Source organism: Canis lupus, chromosome 16 (assembly GCF_048164855.1).
Source record: "Canis lupus baileyi chromosome 16, mCanLup2.hap1, whole genome shotgun sequence".
In the NCBI taxonomy this organism is placed as follows: domain Eukaryota; kingdom Metazoa; phylum Chordata; class Mammalia; order Carnivora; family Canidae; genus Canis; species Canis lupus.
This window is the reverse complement of record NC_132853.1, coordinates 23,408,421-23,427,701: the sequence shown is the minus strand read 5'-3', so window position 1 is coordinate 23,427,701 and position 19,281 is coordinate 23,408,421. Positions and strand designations below refer to the sequence as shown.

The 19,281-nt window shown below is 42.8% G+C and overlaps 1 protein-coding gene across 2 annotated transcripts; it reads right to left on the bottom strand.

Annotated features, from left to right (window-relative positions):
- Positions 1-1,224: 1,224 nt before the first annotated feature.
- Positions 1,225-4,232, bottom strand: LOC140606334 (C-C motif chemokine 3-like). 2 transcript variants are annotated; one of them, XM_072779560.1, is made up of 4 exons: positions 4,113-4,232; positions 2,696-4,018; positions 1,949-2,063; positions 1,225-1,563 (listed from the first exon to the last, which is right to left on the bottom strand). In XM_072779560.1, exons 2-4 carry the CDS (start codon positions 2,769-2,771, stop codon positions 1,473-1,475), a joined length of 282 nt encoding a protein of 93 aa, XP_072635661.1. In that variant the 5' UTR covers positions 2,772-4,018; positions 4,113-4,232; the 3' UTR covers positions 1,225-1,472. The 2 variants fall into 2 exon arrangements, with proteins under 2 accessions (XP_072635661.1, XP_072635660.1); XM_072779559.1 differs by having other exon boundaries at positions 2,696-4,219.
- Positions 4,233-19,281: the final 15,049 nt, after the last annotated feature.

The following is a 19,281-nucleotide window of genomic DNA, read 5'->3' as shown; positions in this document are numbered from 1 at the left end:
ATAGAAGTGACCAAAACTGGATCAGAAGCCTTGAAAATTAGAAAGCAGCTGTATTGCCTCTGACATCTTAAGGCTGGCCAAAACAGCCTATGACTAAACCCAACAGTGATTCTCAAACTGACTGTGCATTACATCACTTTGGGGGTTTCAAAATTACTGATGCCCAGTCCCCACCTAACTAAACCTGAACTGAAAATCATAACTTTGGAGGTGATGTCCTGGCACTGGAGTGTTTAAGACTTTCCCAAATGATCTAATGTGAATTCAAGGTTGAAAAGCACTGCTCTGCCCTTAAGCCAATCCTTAGGCACCCACCTCCAACAAGAAATAGCCAGCCTCTATAAAAGTATTCACCCTCAGTGGGATTCTCAAATAAAATACAGGATTCCCAGTTAAATTTGAATTTCAGACACACAACAAAGGATTTTTATAAGTATATCCCAAATATTGCATGGGACATACTTATACTAAAAAATCACTTATTCTGTATCTTTATTTGCTAACTCTGTAGCCTCCAAGCCTCACCTCAGATATAGTTATGGAGAATATTCTCCCAGAAAGCAGCACACAGAATACCTGAGAAGCTGTCCGGGGCTCTCAGCCAAGTGGCAGACATGGGGTCCTTGCCAGACTGCAGGCAGGTTTGCTAGACTGTCACTAACATAAGCATCCAAGCATTCAGAGTTTGCTAAACCCTCAAAAAATGTTAGCCATCATTCTGAGGAAAGCTTCACTTATGAAAATGAACTTGTGTGTATAAATTTGCATCACAGTATGCATCATCTGCATTCATTTAAGTAGAAAAATTTCCTAGATCGTATGAATTGTGACTTGCTGATAAAATAAAAGTGTGTCAGTTGCAACTTTCCAGGAAAGGATCTCCAGCAAGTGTCTAGCACCACTGTGATAGCTCTCTGTCCCTTTCTTGTGCTTTCTGATCCTCTTCAGATGTCTCTACTCTTCTCCCAGGATTCTCTCAGCCTATGGTTCTGATTAATTGGCAAAACAAAATCAGTGGAGTCATCACAAGGAAAAGGCTGGTTGACCTTCCATCTAAATCTAAGTGCCTTCAGTATTTTTAAAGGTAGTGATGGGCAAAAACCGTTCCATGAGCACTTGTTATTTGATATACATGATAACTGTTGGAAGAGAGAGCTAATCCTGCTGATAGACCCACATATTGAGTATGAGGAGACCTAAAGGAGGGGCAGGTGAAGAGGATGCTATGAGAAGCCAGAGAAGGTATTTATTACATCACACAATTCAACAACGGAAATAAATTACAAAAGTTAAATAAGATATGTAAACAAAAATGAAAGCTAAAGAGGGCTGCGAAGTATGGCTGGGATGAGGGTGGAGGTGGGACCCATAGAAGAGGTGCCCTCTGGACTTCCAAGGTCATCATGCTGGCTCAGGTGCCTGCTCCCCAGCTGTACATGGATGTAACGCCTTCCTCGTAGCTTCCAGGTCGCTCAGGCATTCAGCTCCAAGTTGGTGATATACTTCTGGACCCAGGCCTTCCCGGGGTCAGCACAGATCTGCTGGCCTCTTTTGGTTTGGAAGCTGTGGAGAGGCGTGGAAGGGTCACACACTGAGGAATCCGGCAGGGGAATCCTGGGCCCACTGTGACCCCTCCATCTTTCTCTGCCTCAGACCTCTCAGGGTATGTCCACATGTTCATAAGATGTACCTTCAATGTTGGGGTTCATAACCTTCTCTGTGTCTCATATGAGGCTCCACTCAGAAAGCCAACTTCCTGCTGTCCCCTCCACAGCAGAAGCAGTTCCTCCAGGATGGACTCCCCACAGGCATCAGAGCAGGTCAAAGAACATGACAGTGCCCTCGCCTGGTATCCTGTGCTCGGATGGGTCTCAGAAGGCTGAGTCCTCCAAAGGAGATGCCTCACCCCAGCCCTCCCATCTCCTTCCCCAGGAAGATTGGGCCTTACATGACACCGGGCTTGGAGCACTGGCTGCTGGTCTCATAATAGTCCACCACAAATTTTCGAGGAATCTGCCGGGAGATATAGGAGAAGCAGCAGGAGGTCGGAGTGTCAGCACCAACTGAGGGAAACAGGACAGAAAGATCCTAAGTCACTATTCAGAAGAAAGGGCAAGCCAGCCACTCCCTGAGGGTCAGGAAGAACTGGGAGGAGAGAGCCCTGCACAGAGGTGGGGATGTGGAGACACAGCAATCCTGAAGGAAGCTGGCATTTCTTCTTTTCCTCGACGTTTTTATTTCTGTGTCTCTCTTTCAGAGTTTGTCCTTTTCTGTCTGTCTTGGTTTGGAGGGGTCTCCATGTCTCCCCACTGAGAATTTAGCTTTCTGGATGAACTATTCCCTTTCTGGAGTAACTACTCCCTCCCACTGGGCAGTTCCATCTGGAATTCATGAGGGGAGCAAAGGCCACGCTCCTGGGAGCCAGTTGGACACAGATTCTACCTCTTTTCAAAATCCCAGTTGGGCATCCATTTTTCCATCCTTACAATGGGCCTTCCTCCCACTCTCTCCCAGAGCTGAACGACAGAATGGCTAAACACCATGGGAGAGAAAACCGTCCTCAGGAAATAGTCTCTGAAATCTCTCTGAAGTTCTCTACTTGGAGGGGCTCAGGCACAAGACTTTGGCATTGTGGTCCAAGCCATGGCCAGAGAGGAGAACACAAGGCAAAAGAAAGAAGGGAGAACAGACTCACAAGTGGAAGAGCAGGTCTGGGAACAGAGCGCAGCGATGAGAAGCAGGACAGCCAGGGCAGCCGTGGAGACCTCCATGGTGCTGGGCAACAGAAGTGAGCTCAAGAGGTGGCCCAAGTGGGGCTAGAACTGGGGACGTGAGGCTGCTACCTCCTTCTGGGGTCTAAGCCATGTCCTCTCTTTACAGGCAGCCTCAGGGCAATAGAAGATAGAAAGTTGAGGAAACCAAGGAGGGATATTTAAAATCACTGGTGTTAGTGTCATGCTGTGAGTTGCATAAGGCAGGCGAGATTGGGGTCGCCGCAAAAGTTCAGGCTATTTGCAACAATGGCTCAGTTGCCTATTTGAGGGGGAACTGGTTTCTACAGTGAGAGGAGGTGAGATGCTGGTGTGACCCGGTTAGCTGGTGCCTTCTCACAAGAGCAGGTCTGAGACCAAGCATTTCTGCCGCAGAGCCTTCTGATATGCTCCCCAGCTGTTCAAATGGCATCGAGGCGACACAGATGATAATGCCATGGAGTCTTGAGGAGCATACCCCAAGCTGACACACACCCCGAGTGCAGAAAGCAGAATTGGGGAAGCACCCCAGCTACTCAAGGGGCGAGACTGAGACGGGCTTTTCAGACTTCGGCTCCATCATCAAACACGAATCCCTGCTGTATGCTGTGCGGTGTCCATGCCTGGCAATGAGCTCTTTTGATGGTCATGTCAGCTTTTGATTGCTGAGGCATCCATTTCAAAGACGTATCGCCAGCGATACTGCTAGATAAAGAGCCAGGCTGCCTCACCCATAAATTTCCCCTTTGAGAAAGGCTTGAGTAACCTCTACAACTGGCTGCTTGAGCGACTCTGCTTTTCCTTTCTGCGTTCTAATTTCTGTTCATATGTTTAACATTTACCAACAGTAAACTCACAAAGCCCCAGGCACCCTACACTTCACCCCAGTAAAGGCAGAATGCCAGGTCTATGCTCTCCCTCTCTCACTACCGGTGACCTCACTGGATGGCTCTCTCAGGCATGCCATGTACCCCTTGTATTTTAAAATTTCCCTGACAGTTGCTGCTGAGGTGCAAGCCTCACAATCATAATAAGAACCACAAAGGCCAGTGGGGTCACAACATTGGCTCCAGTCCGGGAAATGTCTGGGGGGCTTACCACAAGCAGTGCCTACCCTGGGCGTTTCACAGAATCACTATCAAAGGGCTGAGACCCACACAAAACAGCTGGTTCCTGGGTTAGTCGGGCTAACTGGAGGCTAATGTCAATGATGACCTTTAAACAGTTGTTACCCTTTGACCAACAAAGTACTCTGCCAGGGGTCTATCCTATGGGTAGAATGAGAAAGATGAAAAAAGTTGTATGCATGATGGTGTTTGTCACAGCTTACTTGTAACAATTTTAAAAGGACCTACGGGATACCTGGGTGGCTTGGTCGGTTGAGCATTGGACTTGATCTCAGCTCAGGTCCTGATCTCAGGGTCATGAGTTCCAGCCCTATGTTGGGCCTCATGCTGGGCATGGAGCCTACTTAAAAAAAAAAAAAAAAAAAAAAAAAAAAAAAAAAGACCTACAAAAGAAATGAGTAATTTTTTTAAAAAGTGAAAAAACAAAAGTAAAATTTATTAAAATTAATACAATTAAATCAATTATGGTATATTTACCTCTTGTAACAATAATTAGCCCTTAAAAACTGAGAAGGTGAAGAAATTTTCAAAGGAAGTCCTTGTTCCTCAAATCCTAGAACATTTCCTGTTCCCTTATTACAAAGTCAAGATGGCATTTCCAGGGTTTGACTGGTAACTCAATGACATCATCAAGGACTCTTCTTAAACTGTTTCCCCATCCCCCAACATTTTGTTGGCTTTTCTTTAGGGGATTTGTCACTTCATGGTTACAAAATGGCTGCTGCTGCTCAGGCATCAAGTCTTTACAAAGTCTTCTCCACAGGCACAGAAGAGAGTCTCATAATAGAGAAAAAGCAACATTACTAGTGTTTTCAATTCAAATTGGTTTTTTTAATTTGACTTGTAATGTGAACTATAGATCACCCCCAAAAGTAGCAAAAGCTACTTTTGTTTTATTTTTATTTGTTTTTAAAGATTTTATCGATTCATTCATGAGAGACGCAGAGGGAGATGCAGGCTCCCTTCGAGGAGCCCGATGTAGAACTCCATTCCAGGACCCCAGGATCAGGACCTGAGCCAAAGGCAGATGCTCAGCCACTGAGCCACCCAGGTGCCCAAAAGCTACTTTTATTTAAGTAATCTCTACACCCAATGTGGAGTTCAAACTCACACCCCCGAGATCAAGAGTTGCATGCTCTTCCACCTGAGCCAGCCAGGCACCCCTGCAAAAGCTAATTTTAAAAATACATAAAATAGAAAAGATTAAAACTTACTTTATTTCTGAAAACTAGGTAAGCAGCAGGAGAAATGCCAGTAAGGATGTGAGTGGTTTGCTTCTACATTCTTCCTGTCTCATTGTGGCATATGTGAATTCTGAAGCATAATTTGAGTAAAATTTCTTTCCTGGAAGGTAGGAAAAATGTTGCTACCCAAAAACCTAACCACTATTAACATTTTGGTTTATTTCTTTCAAGCGCATCTTTTTCTAGTCTTATGATAGTTCTATTTCCTTACTTGCTTTCTTACTTCTTTTTACTGTATGTCTGGGGGTGGAGGGGCATTACTGTAAACAGGATATGAATGTAATTTCGTATTTCTATTATTTACACTTACCATTGGAAGACTTTCCAGATAGTTCCAGTATTTTTAAGAGCTGACTAATTTATCCAACCATGGTCCTGGTCCATCAACATGATCATGTACTATTATAGCACATTTGGACCAGTTCTAGTTTTAATTTAGTTTTCAATTATTTTATAAATAAACTGTACCAAACATCTACATCCATAAAACTTTCATAAGTGAGATTATTTCTATAGGATATTTTCCCAGCTATTGGCTTTCAGGGCCCAAAAGTAAGGATACTTAAGGCTCCCAATCTATATAGATACCCCATACCCAATATGTGTTCATTTTTATTCCCTATTGTGAAACTCAGTGGTGGCATGTGATAGAGACATGTGAAGATTTGGTGAATGAAACAGTGACTAAAAAGCAGATTTTGTCACTCTTGCTGTACGTTCCCCAATTCCATTCCGTCCACCTGGGTCCAGATCAGATATAGATTGGGCTACTCAGGACTTGGTGGCATCATTATGTACATCACATCTGTACAGTAAAAACACCAGTGAAAAACATTCGATGTGTCTGCTTTGTGGATGGGAAAGAGAATGGTGTAGTTCATAGTCAGATCTGTTTTGGTAGAAGGAACCAGCTATGTCTGGTCCCCTGGTAACAACTCCTGGTTTCCCCCTCACTAGTTAATCATTTCCTTAGAAGCATTCTGATCAACATGATCTCATGGTCCTTTTCACCCAGGGTGTGGTTTAAGTGTGACTCGTGTGCCCAGGATGCTAAAGCATCACCACAGGTGTCAGCCTATGTGGTTAGAAGAGCTGTAGCAGAGCATCAGATCTGCTCTGTGGGAGGATTCATTAATCTGCAGATTTCTCCATGCACTTAGAGCTCCAACAGAAACATCATCTCACCTCCTGTCACTGTCCAAAACGTTCCCACACAATCTGTCCCAACAAGTAAGCAAATGAGCTATTCTTGTGTACACCGAACCTTCATGTGTAACCCAAGGCACCCCAGCATATGAGACTGATAGGTGTCATATGTGACTCATAACATGACACCATGCAACAGCTTCTCCTCTGGCCATCCTAGCCTCTGGCTCCCCATGCTCCAGAGTTGCCTATAAAGGGACAAGGAGTGGTTCGGACCCCAGAAGGATATAGACAGCAGTGAATGCCCAGTCCTACCTTGGCTTTGCCCACACTCCTCCACACCCAACATTATTAAGGTCTCTACAGCTGCCCTTGTCAACCATCTCCTCACATGTCCCTCAGTTCATGGTCTTGTCCATACCACAAGACTCTCAACACTTATCCTTTCTTATTCCACATCTTGTTAGAGATGTGTCTCAATGCTCTGGACAGATGCTTAAACTATGCTCTGGACAGATGCCTAAACTATATCACCTCTGTCCAATAGCTAGAGAGTCTCTAAATGAAAGCAAAGAACTTCACAGAAGGTTTCAGAATGTTCTAGGTTGTCTCCCAAGAAGTTTTATCTGTCCTAATCTCTGGATCTGAGAGGCAGAGGAAGGCTAGGTAACACCCACTTGTAGCTGGGAAAATTGAGGCCTGACTCTGTCTTTAACAAGATGCAGATCCAGGTCTATTTGGTTCCTAGGATGAGCCAAATGGCAGGTTTCCCTCCATTCTCCCAAGGAGCTCCACTCTTTGGGTGACTTACAGAAGATGAGGTCTTCAGGAAAAAAACTCTGTAGACCAGATGAAATTTCCCCAAAAGAGGTGAAACAAGGGCCCATGGGTCCAATAACCATACTTCCTTTTCCCCCCCTAAGAATATAAATCATTTAATATTGTTAATTTTAGGAGATCCCGGGTGGCTCAGTTGGTTAAGCATCTGCCTTCAGCTCGGGTCATGATCCCAGGATTCTGGGATCAAGCTCTGCCTCAGGTTCTGTGCTCATCAGAGAGTCTGCTTCTCCTTTTCCCACTCCCCCCACTCCTGCTTGTGCTCTCTCTATACATAACCCAAATAAATAAATAAAATATTTTTAAAAGATACTGTTAAGTTTATAGCAAAATAAAACAAGCTATGATCTGCAAAAATAATTTTAAAAGCTTACAGAGAAAATATTATTGCCTAACATTTATCATCTTTAAGTTACAGGTCAAAAGTTTTGTGTGTTATTATCATTTTAAAACACACAGTAAAGGGGTTCCTGGGTGGCTCAGCGGTTGAGGATCTGCCTTTAGCTCAGGGTGTGATCCCGGGATCCTAGGATAGAGTCCCGCCTCGGGGTCCTTACAGGGAGCCTGCTTCTCCCTCTGCCTGTGTCTCTGCTTCTCTCTGTGTGTCTCTCATGAATAGATGAATAAATAAATCTTGAAAAAAAAAACAGCCCCCCTCCACACACACATACACAGTAAAGACCGGTCAGAAGCAAGGTCACTGTTCCTCCTGCAGAGACAAGGATCCCGTCTCAGGGAATAGTCCTCCTCCTTTAGAACATACAACCCACTCAGGATCCACAGTGATACTTCCTCAAGAGGGAGCTAGAGACTGAGAATAAGACAGAGATTCAAAACAAAAATTTGAGATAAATGAGAAATAGTTCCCTTCATTCCTTTTGTGCCTTATTCTGAAGCTCTGAGCAATGACACATCCATCAACCTCCCAGTGGGCCCCTCAGAGGTGGAAGAAGTTGACCTGGCTTTTCTCAGACACTTGATTGCTGCTCCCTCATGCTGAGATTAGACACCACATTGTTAACTGCTTTTTCTCTTCTTTCCCTCCAGATCTGTCCCAGGTTTGTTGATAATCATGATGACACTGACCACCAGCATTCCCCTCCCCGTGTAATGTCAGAGTCATTCCTTCTGTATTACACTGAGTGAAAGAAGTCAATCAGAGAAAGACAAACATATGGTCTCATTCATTTGGGGAATATAAAAAATAGTGAAAGGGAATAAAGGGGAAAGGAGAGAAAATGAGTGAAAATATCAGTGAGGGTGATAGAATATGAGAGACTCCTAACTCTGGGAAATGAACAAGGGGTGGTGGAAAGGGAGGTGGGCGGAGGGTTGGGGTGCCTGGGTGACGGGCACTGAGGGGGGCACTTGACAGGATGAGCACTGGGTGATATGCTATATGTTGGCAAATTGAACTCCAATAAAAAAAAATAATCATTCCTCCTTCCCAGAGAGAAGCAGGTCATGAGGAAGAGAGACAACCCATGGGACATGGACTGAGGGGCAGACAGACAGAGGCAGAGGGTTTTCTTTCTTTCTAGTTTTTTTTTTTTCTTCCCAGGATGTTTGGAATAAAATTACATATGACATTTTGCATCTGTCCTTTTAATATTTAATAGTAAAAATCAAGTATTTTCATGTCATTGTTTTAAATTTTTATTTATTTATGATAGTCACAGAGAGAGAGAGAGAGAGAGAGAGAGGCAGAGACACAGGCAGAGGGAGAAGCAGGCTCCATGCACCGGGAGCCCGACGTGGGATTCGATCCCGGGTCTCCAGGATTGCGCCCTGGGCCAAAGGCAGGCGCCAAACCGCTGCGCCACCCAGGGATCCCTTTTCATGTCATTCTATGTTAATCCATCAGTGGATTAACTTTATTATTCTAACACTGTAGAGTATGTCATTTGGCATCAATTATTTGATTATAGAGAAGCGACACCAAATAACATTGTCCCTAAAAATTTTCCCATTTGTCAGTTCAGTTCCATAGGATAGATTCTGAGAAGTCACTTCTGGTTGAAAGAGTATGAACATTTGTAAGGCTGCTGACCTTCATCCAGTATTAAATCCGGACTTCACTGTAGGTCTATGATGAATATTTGATAAATAGACCAATTACTGGAAAGCTAATCCTTATTTTTACCATCTTGTGCCTCTAAGCTTTCCAATTCTGTTCTTTTCTTAGGATGTAATTGTATATATGCATATGTATATATACAATATATGTATAGGCATAAAAATGCATGTGTATATACATAGTATAAGCCAAGGTTGGCTTATACTGCTTGAGACTGAATGTCATTCTTATCCCTGTCACCTTTATACAGTCAGAATTACTGTGGAAGTCCATCAGAACACTCTGCTTTATGGAAGGAGGCTAGTCATCCATCTGGAGAAATGACTTCCTCTCAAGCACCCCAATCAAATTAGCAATTCAAACATTCTAATGTGCACCCTAAACTTCTCTTACAAGTACAGGCAACCCTGGGTTGTACAACTCCTATGATGACACCATACTTAAATTTCTTGCTCAGGCACCTCTAATCTCTATGTTCCCATGGCCCAGGGCTCCATAGAGAAAGGAAGAGAGACAGTTCAGATCCCAGAAGGAATCCAGCAATATTGAGTTCCCAAGTCCCATCTCAGCTCTACCCACACTTGTCCACCTGTCCAGCATCCTAAGGGTTCTTGTGGCTACCATCTTTGCCCTCTTCTGCACCATGGCCCTCTGCTCCTATGCACAAGGTGACTCTGTTGTCCACTTGCCTTCAACAGATGTTCCCTACTCTCTGGCCAGAAGTCAGTACCCATCTTCCTAGCACTGTGGCCTGAGAACCCCAATGTGAAATTAGCCTCAAGTGGGCTTTCAGAATGACATGGTTGTTTTTTTTCAAGAAGATTCAAAAGGGGTTTATTGTTCTGGGCTGCAGAGTGGGAGTGAGGACCTCATTTTTCAAATGAGATCACTAAAGCTTAGTTTATTGGGTTATTAACATGCAGTAGAAGCTAGGTCTATTTAGATCCTATTACTGCTGGTTAAGTTTTAGAATCACTTCAGCGATTCCCAAGAGTTATAAAAAACTGTTCCTACTTTCACTCTGTCTCTGTATAATTTAATGGATTCAAAAAAATATTTTCCTCAAAGGAAGTTAGGAGGAGGGAGTAGACTCTCTATAGGCTGGTTCCCAGTAGAGTAAGATGGAGCCCAAAATAGACAAAACCAGAGACAAGATGAGGGAAATTAATGAGAAACAAACAAACAAAAAAGTCAAATTATTTCCGGTTTCTTTTCCTCTCAAGCCTGAACTCTTGAGCCATGCTCTCTCTCTCTCCACTTCTTCCACGTTCTTTCGGGTTTGCCTGTGCTGCTGAGCAACTTCTGCTGCTTTTGTTCCCTCAATAATAGGGTTCACACCATATTCCCCCTGCTGCTCTGCCTACATGTCTCAGCAGATCCCCCACAACTTTGTGGTTGCCTATTTTAAGCAGCAGCTAGTGCCCCAAATATGGTGTCATGTAAGTGTCATTCCTCCTGCCTACCCCTAGGGAGACACAGGACTTGGGAGTTGGGAGTGTCCGCAGGAATCAGATCAGGGATGCTCCAGCTGGTAGATAAGGAGTTGTCCTGAGAAGGCCTGGCTCTCTAGGGGCCTTTTGTGTATGCAGAGAGAGAGCACTGAGCTGTTTCCTGACATGGGACGGGGCCTGCAGGGAGCCAGGGAGGATGAAGGCCCAGAAGTAGAGGGAAGAGAAGTAAGAAAGAGACAGCAAAAGGAAGCAGCCTGAGGTTACCTCAATAAATCACTCAGGGAAGAACCAGCAGTCCCAGAGGCTTGGGAAATGATGCCTTGATAAGGTGGACCAGCCCTAAGCTGCCCACAGGGATGAAGATGAAAAGGCACAGGTGGTCAAGAATATCCTTGCTCATTCTCCATACAGTACTTCTGCCTTCTCCACAGCTTTGTCACTAAACAGGGCCGGTATTTCTATGTCAACCCCAGCAGTGCCTGAGTCCAGGAATATATCAGGGACCTGGAGGAGAATCCAAGTGGTCCCATTAGAGGTATGGGTACATTGAGCAGCAGGGACCTGAACCAGAGAACTGTCTCTACAACCCCAGAAATTCCCTTTCTCTTCTTCTAACCACATTCTAGAAACTTTAGTAAAGCTATTTAAATATTATGAATTGCTTTATTATTTGGTGTTTTTCTCTGAGCAATCATATGACACCCTCTTATCCTCTAGCCCCTTCCCAGTCAATCATACAGTGATTGCCATATTCGGGGTGATAATGAATGACCATGTTCCTGTCTCTGAGTAGAAACTGGGCCAAATTCATCAATAGATGCATATTGAGTTTTTATGAGCTCTTCATTCTGTTACATATATCAGAATAATAAAGACTCTTTTTGTTCTCTTAAGTGAATCTTGGAGTTTTGTCTATTCTTTGATTTGGTTTGGTTTCTCTGACAAATCAGTTTCATTGGTTGGAAAGAATGGAAGGGAATGATTAGGAGCATATGAGTAGGAAGGGAAGAATGAATGTCATTCTAATGATGCCAGGCTTTATGCTGGTGGTACAACCCTTATAGGGCTGAAGAATAAGCAAAGCATTCAAAAGAAATGCAAATTTATATGCATCAGGGAAATCCACCACTTAAATGAACAACAAAGCAAGACATTCTATCATGCACATTTATGCATTTTCATAAGTTCACCTTTCTTTTTTTTTTTTTTAAATTTTTTTTTATTTATTTATGATAGGCACACAGTGAGAGAGAGAGAGGCAGAGACACAGGCAGAGGGAGAAGCAGGCTCCATGCACCGGGAGCCCGATGTGGGATTCGATCCCGGGTCTCCAGGATCGCGCCCTGGGCCAAAGGCAGGCGCCAAACCGCTGCGCCACCCAGGGATCCCCCTAAGTTCACCTTTCTTGAGAATAAAGACTAACAGTTTTTGAGGATTCACTACGAACCACAGTCTGTACCAAGGAATTTACATACATTGTCTAGTCTTCAAAATATCATTGTGTTGCGTATACTGCTTATCTCTCTTTGACATATGAGGAAACAGAGTCTTGGTACAGTTAAGAAACTTGCCCAAGGTCACACAGCTAGTAATGTTACAATCAAACCTGCAGACCAGAGCAAGTCCCACACTCTTAATTAGCCTCTAGGAAATAGTCTCTCAATGTGCCATGTTCTCCCTGAAAAAGATTTACCAGGAATGCACAATTCCCTGATACGAGAGCATCCTATACTAGGCAAACAAGAAGTAAGGAATTGTTGGTCTAAGATCCCAGAAAAGACAGAAATTCATAGATGTGAGCCTGACATTAGAGACCTCTTCTAGACTAAAGATGTTTGCAATTCGGAAGAAGTTGCTGGGGAGGTAATCTGAACATTTCACGGCCTGGATGGGCTAGAGAAAAACGGAGAATCCAGAGCTGTCCCAGGGAAAGGAACTTAGGATACCATCCTCTGTCTGGGCTGATGCCTTAGAAGTAAGAGTAAATTAGAAGTGATCCAGTTCCTCAACAGACAGGGGGTCAGCTTCGGACACCTGCAATGGCCTAGAAAATCTCAAACTCTGAAATAAATAATAAAAGAAAAGGGATCCCTGGGTGGCGCAGCGGTTTGGCGCCTGCCTTTGGCCTGGGGCGCGATCTTGGAGACCCGGGATCGAATCCCACGACGGGCTCCCGGTGCATGGAGCCTGCTTCTCCCTCTGCCTGTGTCTCTGCCTCTCTCTCTCTCTCTCTGTGTGTGACTATAATAAATAAATAAATAAATAAATAAATAAATAAATAAATAAATAAATAAACAAATAAATAAAAATCCCAGTTGTTATGCGACAAATGCTTGACAAACAAAGCTTGAACTTTTTAGCAAGGCACTAAAAACTGTAATGAGTATCACTGCAAATTTGTAAAAGTCAAAAATAAATTCCAGAACTGAAAAATGCAATAACTGAAATAAAAATTCAGAGTAGATTACACACAACAGAAGAAATGTTGGTAAAGTTAAAACATATCAAAATGAAGCAAGGAAAAATAGAAGCATAGAAAACACAAAAGAGAATATGAAAAGGTGTCTGCTGTCTGGTTTTCTGGAATCCCAAAGTGAGAGAAAGGAGAAAAGACAGGAGATATATCTGAAGTTATAAATGGCCAAAATTTTTACAAAACTGATGAAAGGTATGATTTTGAAGATTCAAAGAGGGAAGACATCACCCTTATGCTATCAATGGGCCAAGTTTAATGTCAGCCACTCCTACCATCAGCCCTAGCCTACAGAGAAGAGATACCACTGATCTTTTTAGAGATGTTGGTGCTCCTCTCACCAGTGAATCCTGATGGCTTTGGTAAATAGTGTGTTCTCTGGGATTTCCCATGGAACATAATCTGGTGTGTCTTCCAGCCTCACATAATATATCCATTCCAGCATGCTCACTTCCATGAACCTCTTCATCCCTTTCTCCTCCATCTGTCATGGCAAGTCAGATATTTTAACTTCACTCAGAAAGATCCATTGCTTTTTCCAGGCTTCTGGAGCTTTCCTGGCAGCAAATTTTTACCAACCCCTGGGATCCTTGCCAGGTAGTTACAACCTGTACCCAGAAAGAATACTCCCAAATCAATAAGCTCTTCTTATCCAGTCTTGTGTTCCAGCTCCCTCAAAAGAACTCTCAAAATCCAAACCCAAGGCACTTCCTTAGGTCAGGCTGGGGCATGCTTGCTAAATTTTGCTATTCCTTTGGAATATAATCCCTTTTATCTCTTCTCAGAAATATAATTTATTGATACAAGAAGACTATGTAACAAGAAGATATGAAAAATATGAATGGTCCTATTTTTATTAATGAATTAAATCAGTAATTAAAATCCTTTGGGGAAAAAAATCTTCATACCTTGCTGGTTCCATAAGCAAGTTCTGTCAAACATTTATGGAAGAAATAACGGAGGAAGTATAGCCTTTTAACAAGTGGTACTGGAGCAACTGAACATCCATAGACCAAAAAACATGACCTTGACCTCAACCTAACACCTTACACAAAAATTAACTCAAAATGGATCATGGACCTAAACATAAAACATAAACCTATAAATCTTTTAGGAAAAAAACATAGGAGAAAATCTTCAGGACCTAAGACTAGGCAAAGAGTTTTTAGATTTTACACCAAAATTATAACACATAAAAGGAAATTTTGATAAATTGGACTTCCTCTAAATTTTATAGTTTTGCTGTTCCAAAGACCCTGTCAACAAGGTGAAAGACATTTACAGAATGAGAGAAAATATCTGTAAAGCAGGGATTTGGCAAAGGACTTGTATTTGGAATATGTAAAGAACTCTCAAAACTCAACAGTAAATAAACAAACAATCCAATTTAAAAATGAGTGAAAAGCATAAAGAACATTTCAGTGAAGAGAATATACAGACAACAAATGGACCATGGTATTGTTGACTGTGGGGGTTTTTAATCCTTATTTTTAAAGATTTAGACTAAAATAGTGAAGTAGGTAAAATAGTATCATCCTTCCCCCACGCCCACAAAGATGTCCACATCTTAGTCCCTGAAAGCTGTGAACATGTTATGATATACAGCCTGGAGGAATCAAGATTTCTATCCACTAACTCTGAGATGGGGAGATTACCCTAGATTATCTGATTATATAACTCCAGGGATTCTTATAAGGGGGGGCAAGAAGGTCAGTGTCAGAGTGACACAACATGAGAAAGACTTGAGCAGCCATTGCTGGCTACATTCAAGGAATGTGGGCAGCTTCTAGAAGCCAAAAAAAGACAAGAAAATGGATTCTCCCATAGAGCCCCCAAAAAGGAATACAGCCCTACATACATCTTGGGACCCATTTCGGGACTCTGACCTCTGGAACTATACAAAAATAAATGTGTTTTTTTTTAAATTTTATTTATTTTATGATAGTCATCAGAGAGAGAGAGAGAGGCAGAGACACAGGCAGAGGGAGAAGCAGGCTCCACGCACCGGGAGCCCGACATGGGATTCGATCCTGGGTCTCCAGGATCGCGCCCTGGGCCAAAGGCAGGCGCCAAACCGCTGCGCCACCCAGGGATCCCAAATGTGTTGTTTTAAATGAGTTTGTGGTAATTTATAATAGCAGCAATAAGAAGCTAATACAAATATTTACAGATAAAATGATATCATAGAGGTTTTTAAATGTAGCCACAACTTCTCTGACATTCCTCTCATGAGAGGTGGGATCTAAGTCCTTTCTTGTTGAGTCTGGACAGACTTGTGATCGCTTCCATTACAGTGTAGAAGATGTAATATAACTTCTTCTGTGGCTAGGTTGTAGAGGGCCATGCAGCTTCCACCTTGTTCACCAGGAAGTCATCTTGGAACTGCCGTCCTGGAAGGGCCACATATAGACAGCCCCTGTCCAAGCTGACCCTATCTTTCAATCAGCCCAGGTGCCAGACATGTGACTGAGGTAGTCATCCTAGAAATGGACCTTCCAGCACAGAGGTGATTAGGGCTAGATTATTACGACTGCTTGTGGCATCATAACATACCACATCTGTGTGGTCAGAGCAGTTGTGAAATGGCATGAGCACCTTTTGCTCTCTGGGAGAGAAACAGCCCACAGTTTACAGATACATCTGTCTTTGCAAGCAGGCCCGTGATAATACCAACTCCTGGCCACCCACTAACTATAGAAATAATTTTTTCAGAACAATTTCAATGAACTAGCAAACAGTTTCCTGATAGAGAAATTGAGCTACCTTTGAAGAGATGAACCCCTGTATTAAATAAAGGTCATAAAAAAAAAAATAAATAAATAAATAAATAAATAAAGGTCATTGCAAACCCTGAGTTGTGCAACTCACAGCACAACACCAACACTCTCATGAAAATTTTCCTCTCCCATCACTCCCTTGTTTCCATCTTGCAATAACATGGGGATTTCTCTAAAGAGAAGGGGTAATGGGTTGAACCCGGTGACAGCTGCAAGTACCTAAGTCTTGTCTTAGCTCTGCTGGTGCTTGATCTCAGAATCTCCTGCCTCCCCAGCATCATGGAGGCATTGAACACTCACCATGACCCTTTGTTCCCAGATCTTCTCAATACCATGTCAGTCTATCATCCCTTCTGCCTTTTCCAGATGTTACCCTCTCCGGTCCCAAGTGAGACTACATCAAAAATGTCCTGATGACAAAGATCACTCAAGTGAAACTAGAGCACTCAACATGGGGATTTGAATGACTCTAGTCTCTCTTTGAAAAGGGTCCAGTCTATCATATTCTACCAAGCAGTTCAGAGAGAGAGAGAGAGAGAGTGCAAATGAGGTAAGTTCTACTTTATAGATAAACTAATTGAGGCCAAATTCACTGAATAAGTTAGCAAGAGTCATGCTCCAGGTCTATTTACTTCCCATTGGTGCAGATAAGTCTAGATTCATGTCAGCTATTCTCAAAAGCACAGTTGTTTTGGTGACATAAAAGATATCCCAGTTTGATCTCTGTTCTATTGTGACAAGCCAGGCTAGATGAATTCCCCTTCTAAAAAAGGCAGGAGGCCAGGGGCACCTAGGTGGCTCAGTGGTTGAGCATCTGCCTTTAGCTCAGGTTGTGATCCTGGGGTCCTGGAATCGAGTCCTGACTCAGGCTCCCTTCAGGGAGCCTGCTTCTCCCTCTGCCTGTGTCTCTGCCTCTCTCTGTGTTTCTTGTGACTAAATAAACAAAATATTTTTTAAAAAGGCAGAAGGCCAGATAAGACATTTTAAGTTCCTTATAGAATAAAAACAAAAATTGAGAAAGAGAGAGACAGAGATTTCTAGGAAAAAAGCACAATGTCCCAGTTCATTTGAGTTCCTCAACATTAGAAATGCTATAACTTTCTAGTTCTTTTTGACTTATTTTGGGGAAGTTTATCTTCTTTGGCTTTTAAATGAATCAGTCTCTTGCTGTGCCTTCTCCTACAGCTGATGTCAACTCCCCAGCCTCCTGCTGCTTCTCTTACACCCATTAGAGGATCCCTCAAGATTTTACCTCTGACTCTTAGGAAACTGACAGCTGGTGCTCTGAGCCCAGTGACAAGTAAGGGCAATCCTGCTCACTCCTGATGAGAAACTGGGGAGGCCCTGGGGGAAAGAGCAGCCTCCGTTGGTATAGGGTGGTAGACAGGGCACCATCCTGAGAATACCCAGATCTCTGGCCCATCATAAGTACAAAAGAGACCCTCAGCTGTTTTCTGAACCAATCAGTGGCCAGCAAGGAGCCAGGTGAAGTTGGCCAAGTGCAGAAGAGAGGGGAAGAAGTGACAGCAGGAGGGAAGCTATAGAGGGAGATCCCCATGAGATAGTCAAGGAAAATGGGTGTCCTCAAGTATGAGAGTTGATTGCTGAGAAAGTGACAGACCCGCTGAGCATCTACCCTTGGCTCAGGGCGTGGTCCTGGTGTCCTGGGATCGAGTCCCACGTTGGGCTCCCTGCATGGAGCCTGCTTCTCCCTCTGCCTGTGTCTCTGCCTCTCTCTGTGTGTCTCTCATGAATAAATAAATAAAATCTTAAAAAAAAAAAAAAGAAAGAAAGAAAGTGACAGACCCTAAGATGTCAAGTCAGAAAGAGGAATGGAAAGGCCACTCGGCGCCCAGAAGTTTTCCTGCTGGCTATGTCCTCCTTAATCCTTCTGTCTTCTCTATCCATTTAGCTTCTAAACTAAAAGAGAACAACCGGTCTATGCCAACTCCAGTGATGCCTGGGTCCATCATGAACTTGGAGCTAAATCTGAGGGTTCTAAAAAGAAAGAGCCAAATCAATCAGTAGGTTGAGGAGCAGGGACTAAGCCAGAAGAACAGCACTTAGGACCCCAGGAGCTATCCCTTTTATGGGTCTAAACACCACCTTCCACTAACCAAACTCTAGAGCTTTCCATACTTAAATTTTAATTTATTTTAATTATTTCTTCTTGATTTTTATTTTGAATTGTGTTTTCTATTGAATATTCTAAGAAATCACATAGTTCATGGTCGTTCAAGGTGATGTTACATGATTGTACTAAATTTTGTCTTTAGATATTTGACCAAATCCATCAACAAATAAGAATTTTTAAATACTCATTTTTAAAAGATATTTATTTATTTATTTATTTATTTATTTATTTATTTATTTGAGAGAGAGACAGAGAGAGCACAAGCAGAGGGGAGGGGAGGGACAGAGGCAGGAGCATACTCCCCACTAAGCAAGGAGCTTATGGGCTCAGTCCCATGATGGGGAGATCATGGCCTGAGCTGAAGGCACATGCTTAACTGACAGAGCCACCCAGGCACCCCTATATCCTCATTTCTCAACAAATATTTGGTCTTTGCATCTTTTTAACCTTGTGAATAGCAAAGATGATTTCATTTGTTTAAAAGAAAGCCTACACCTTCTAACCATCATGTTGTTTGTTTTCTAGAACATCCATAATATCAATTGGGAGAGATGAAAGGGGAAGTTTAAGAAAATTGAAGAAGTGAGAAAAGACGGAAAAAGAAAACATGCCACTTAATCTGTAAGGACACCTCACCTTACAACAGAGATTATCAATCAGAAAAGTCAGAGCTGAAATATATGTTTAGATTAAACTATAAACTACATTCTCTAAAAACAAAATCAGAAATATATTCTCTGAAATAAAATCAGGGCTTGACATAAACAAAAGAAGAGGACATTCTTTTATGTGCATCTCTGCATTTTTTAAATAAATCGAGGTTTCTTAAGAATAACTTACATTTATTGAATTTAATATTAGTTAAGAACTTCCATGCATTGGCTCATTTGTCCTCAGAATACTACTGTGATTCCTATTCTGTTATTGTGTCAATTGATAGATACGAAAACAGAAGTTCAGGGAGGTTAGGTTAACTCCTCCATGGCCATCAGTTAGCTGTGTTGAGATATTCATGTCCCGTGTTCTTAACCATCAGACCCCTGTCTCTCCAGGTTATTGTGCCTGGAACAGACCTAACCCAGAATTCCCTGTTCTGTGATATGGGCACTCTGGGTCCAGCTAACCAGGAGATCATCATCGTGAGTGTGCAAAAGCAAGATGATTCAAGTCCCTCTCCCTGTTACTGCACCTTCACTTTGCTTAATGCTTATCAAGCCAAAAGTCAGAGTACAGGCAGTCTCTCTGCTTGCCACCTGTCTCCCTTT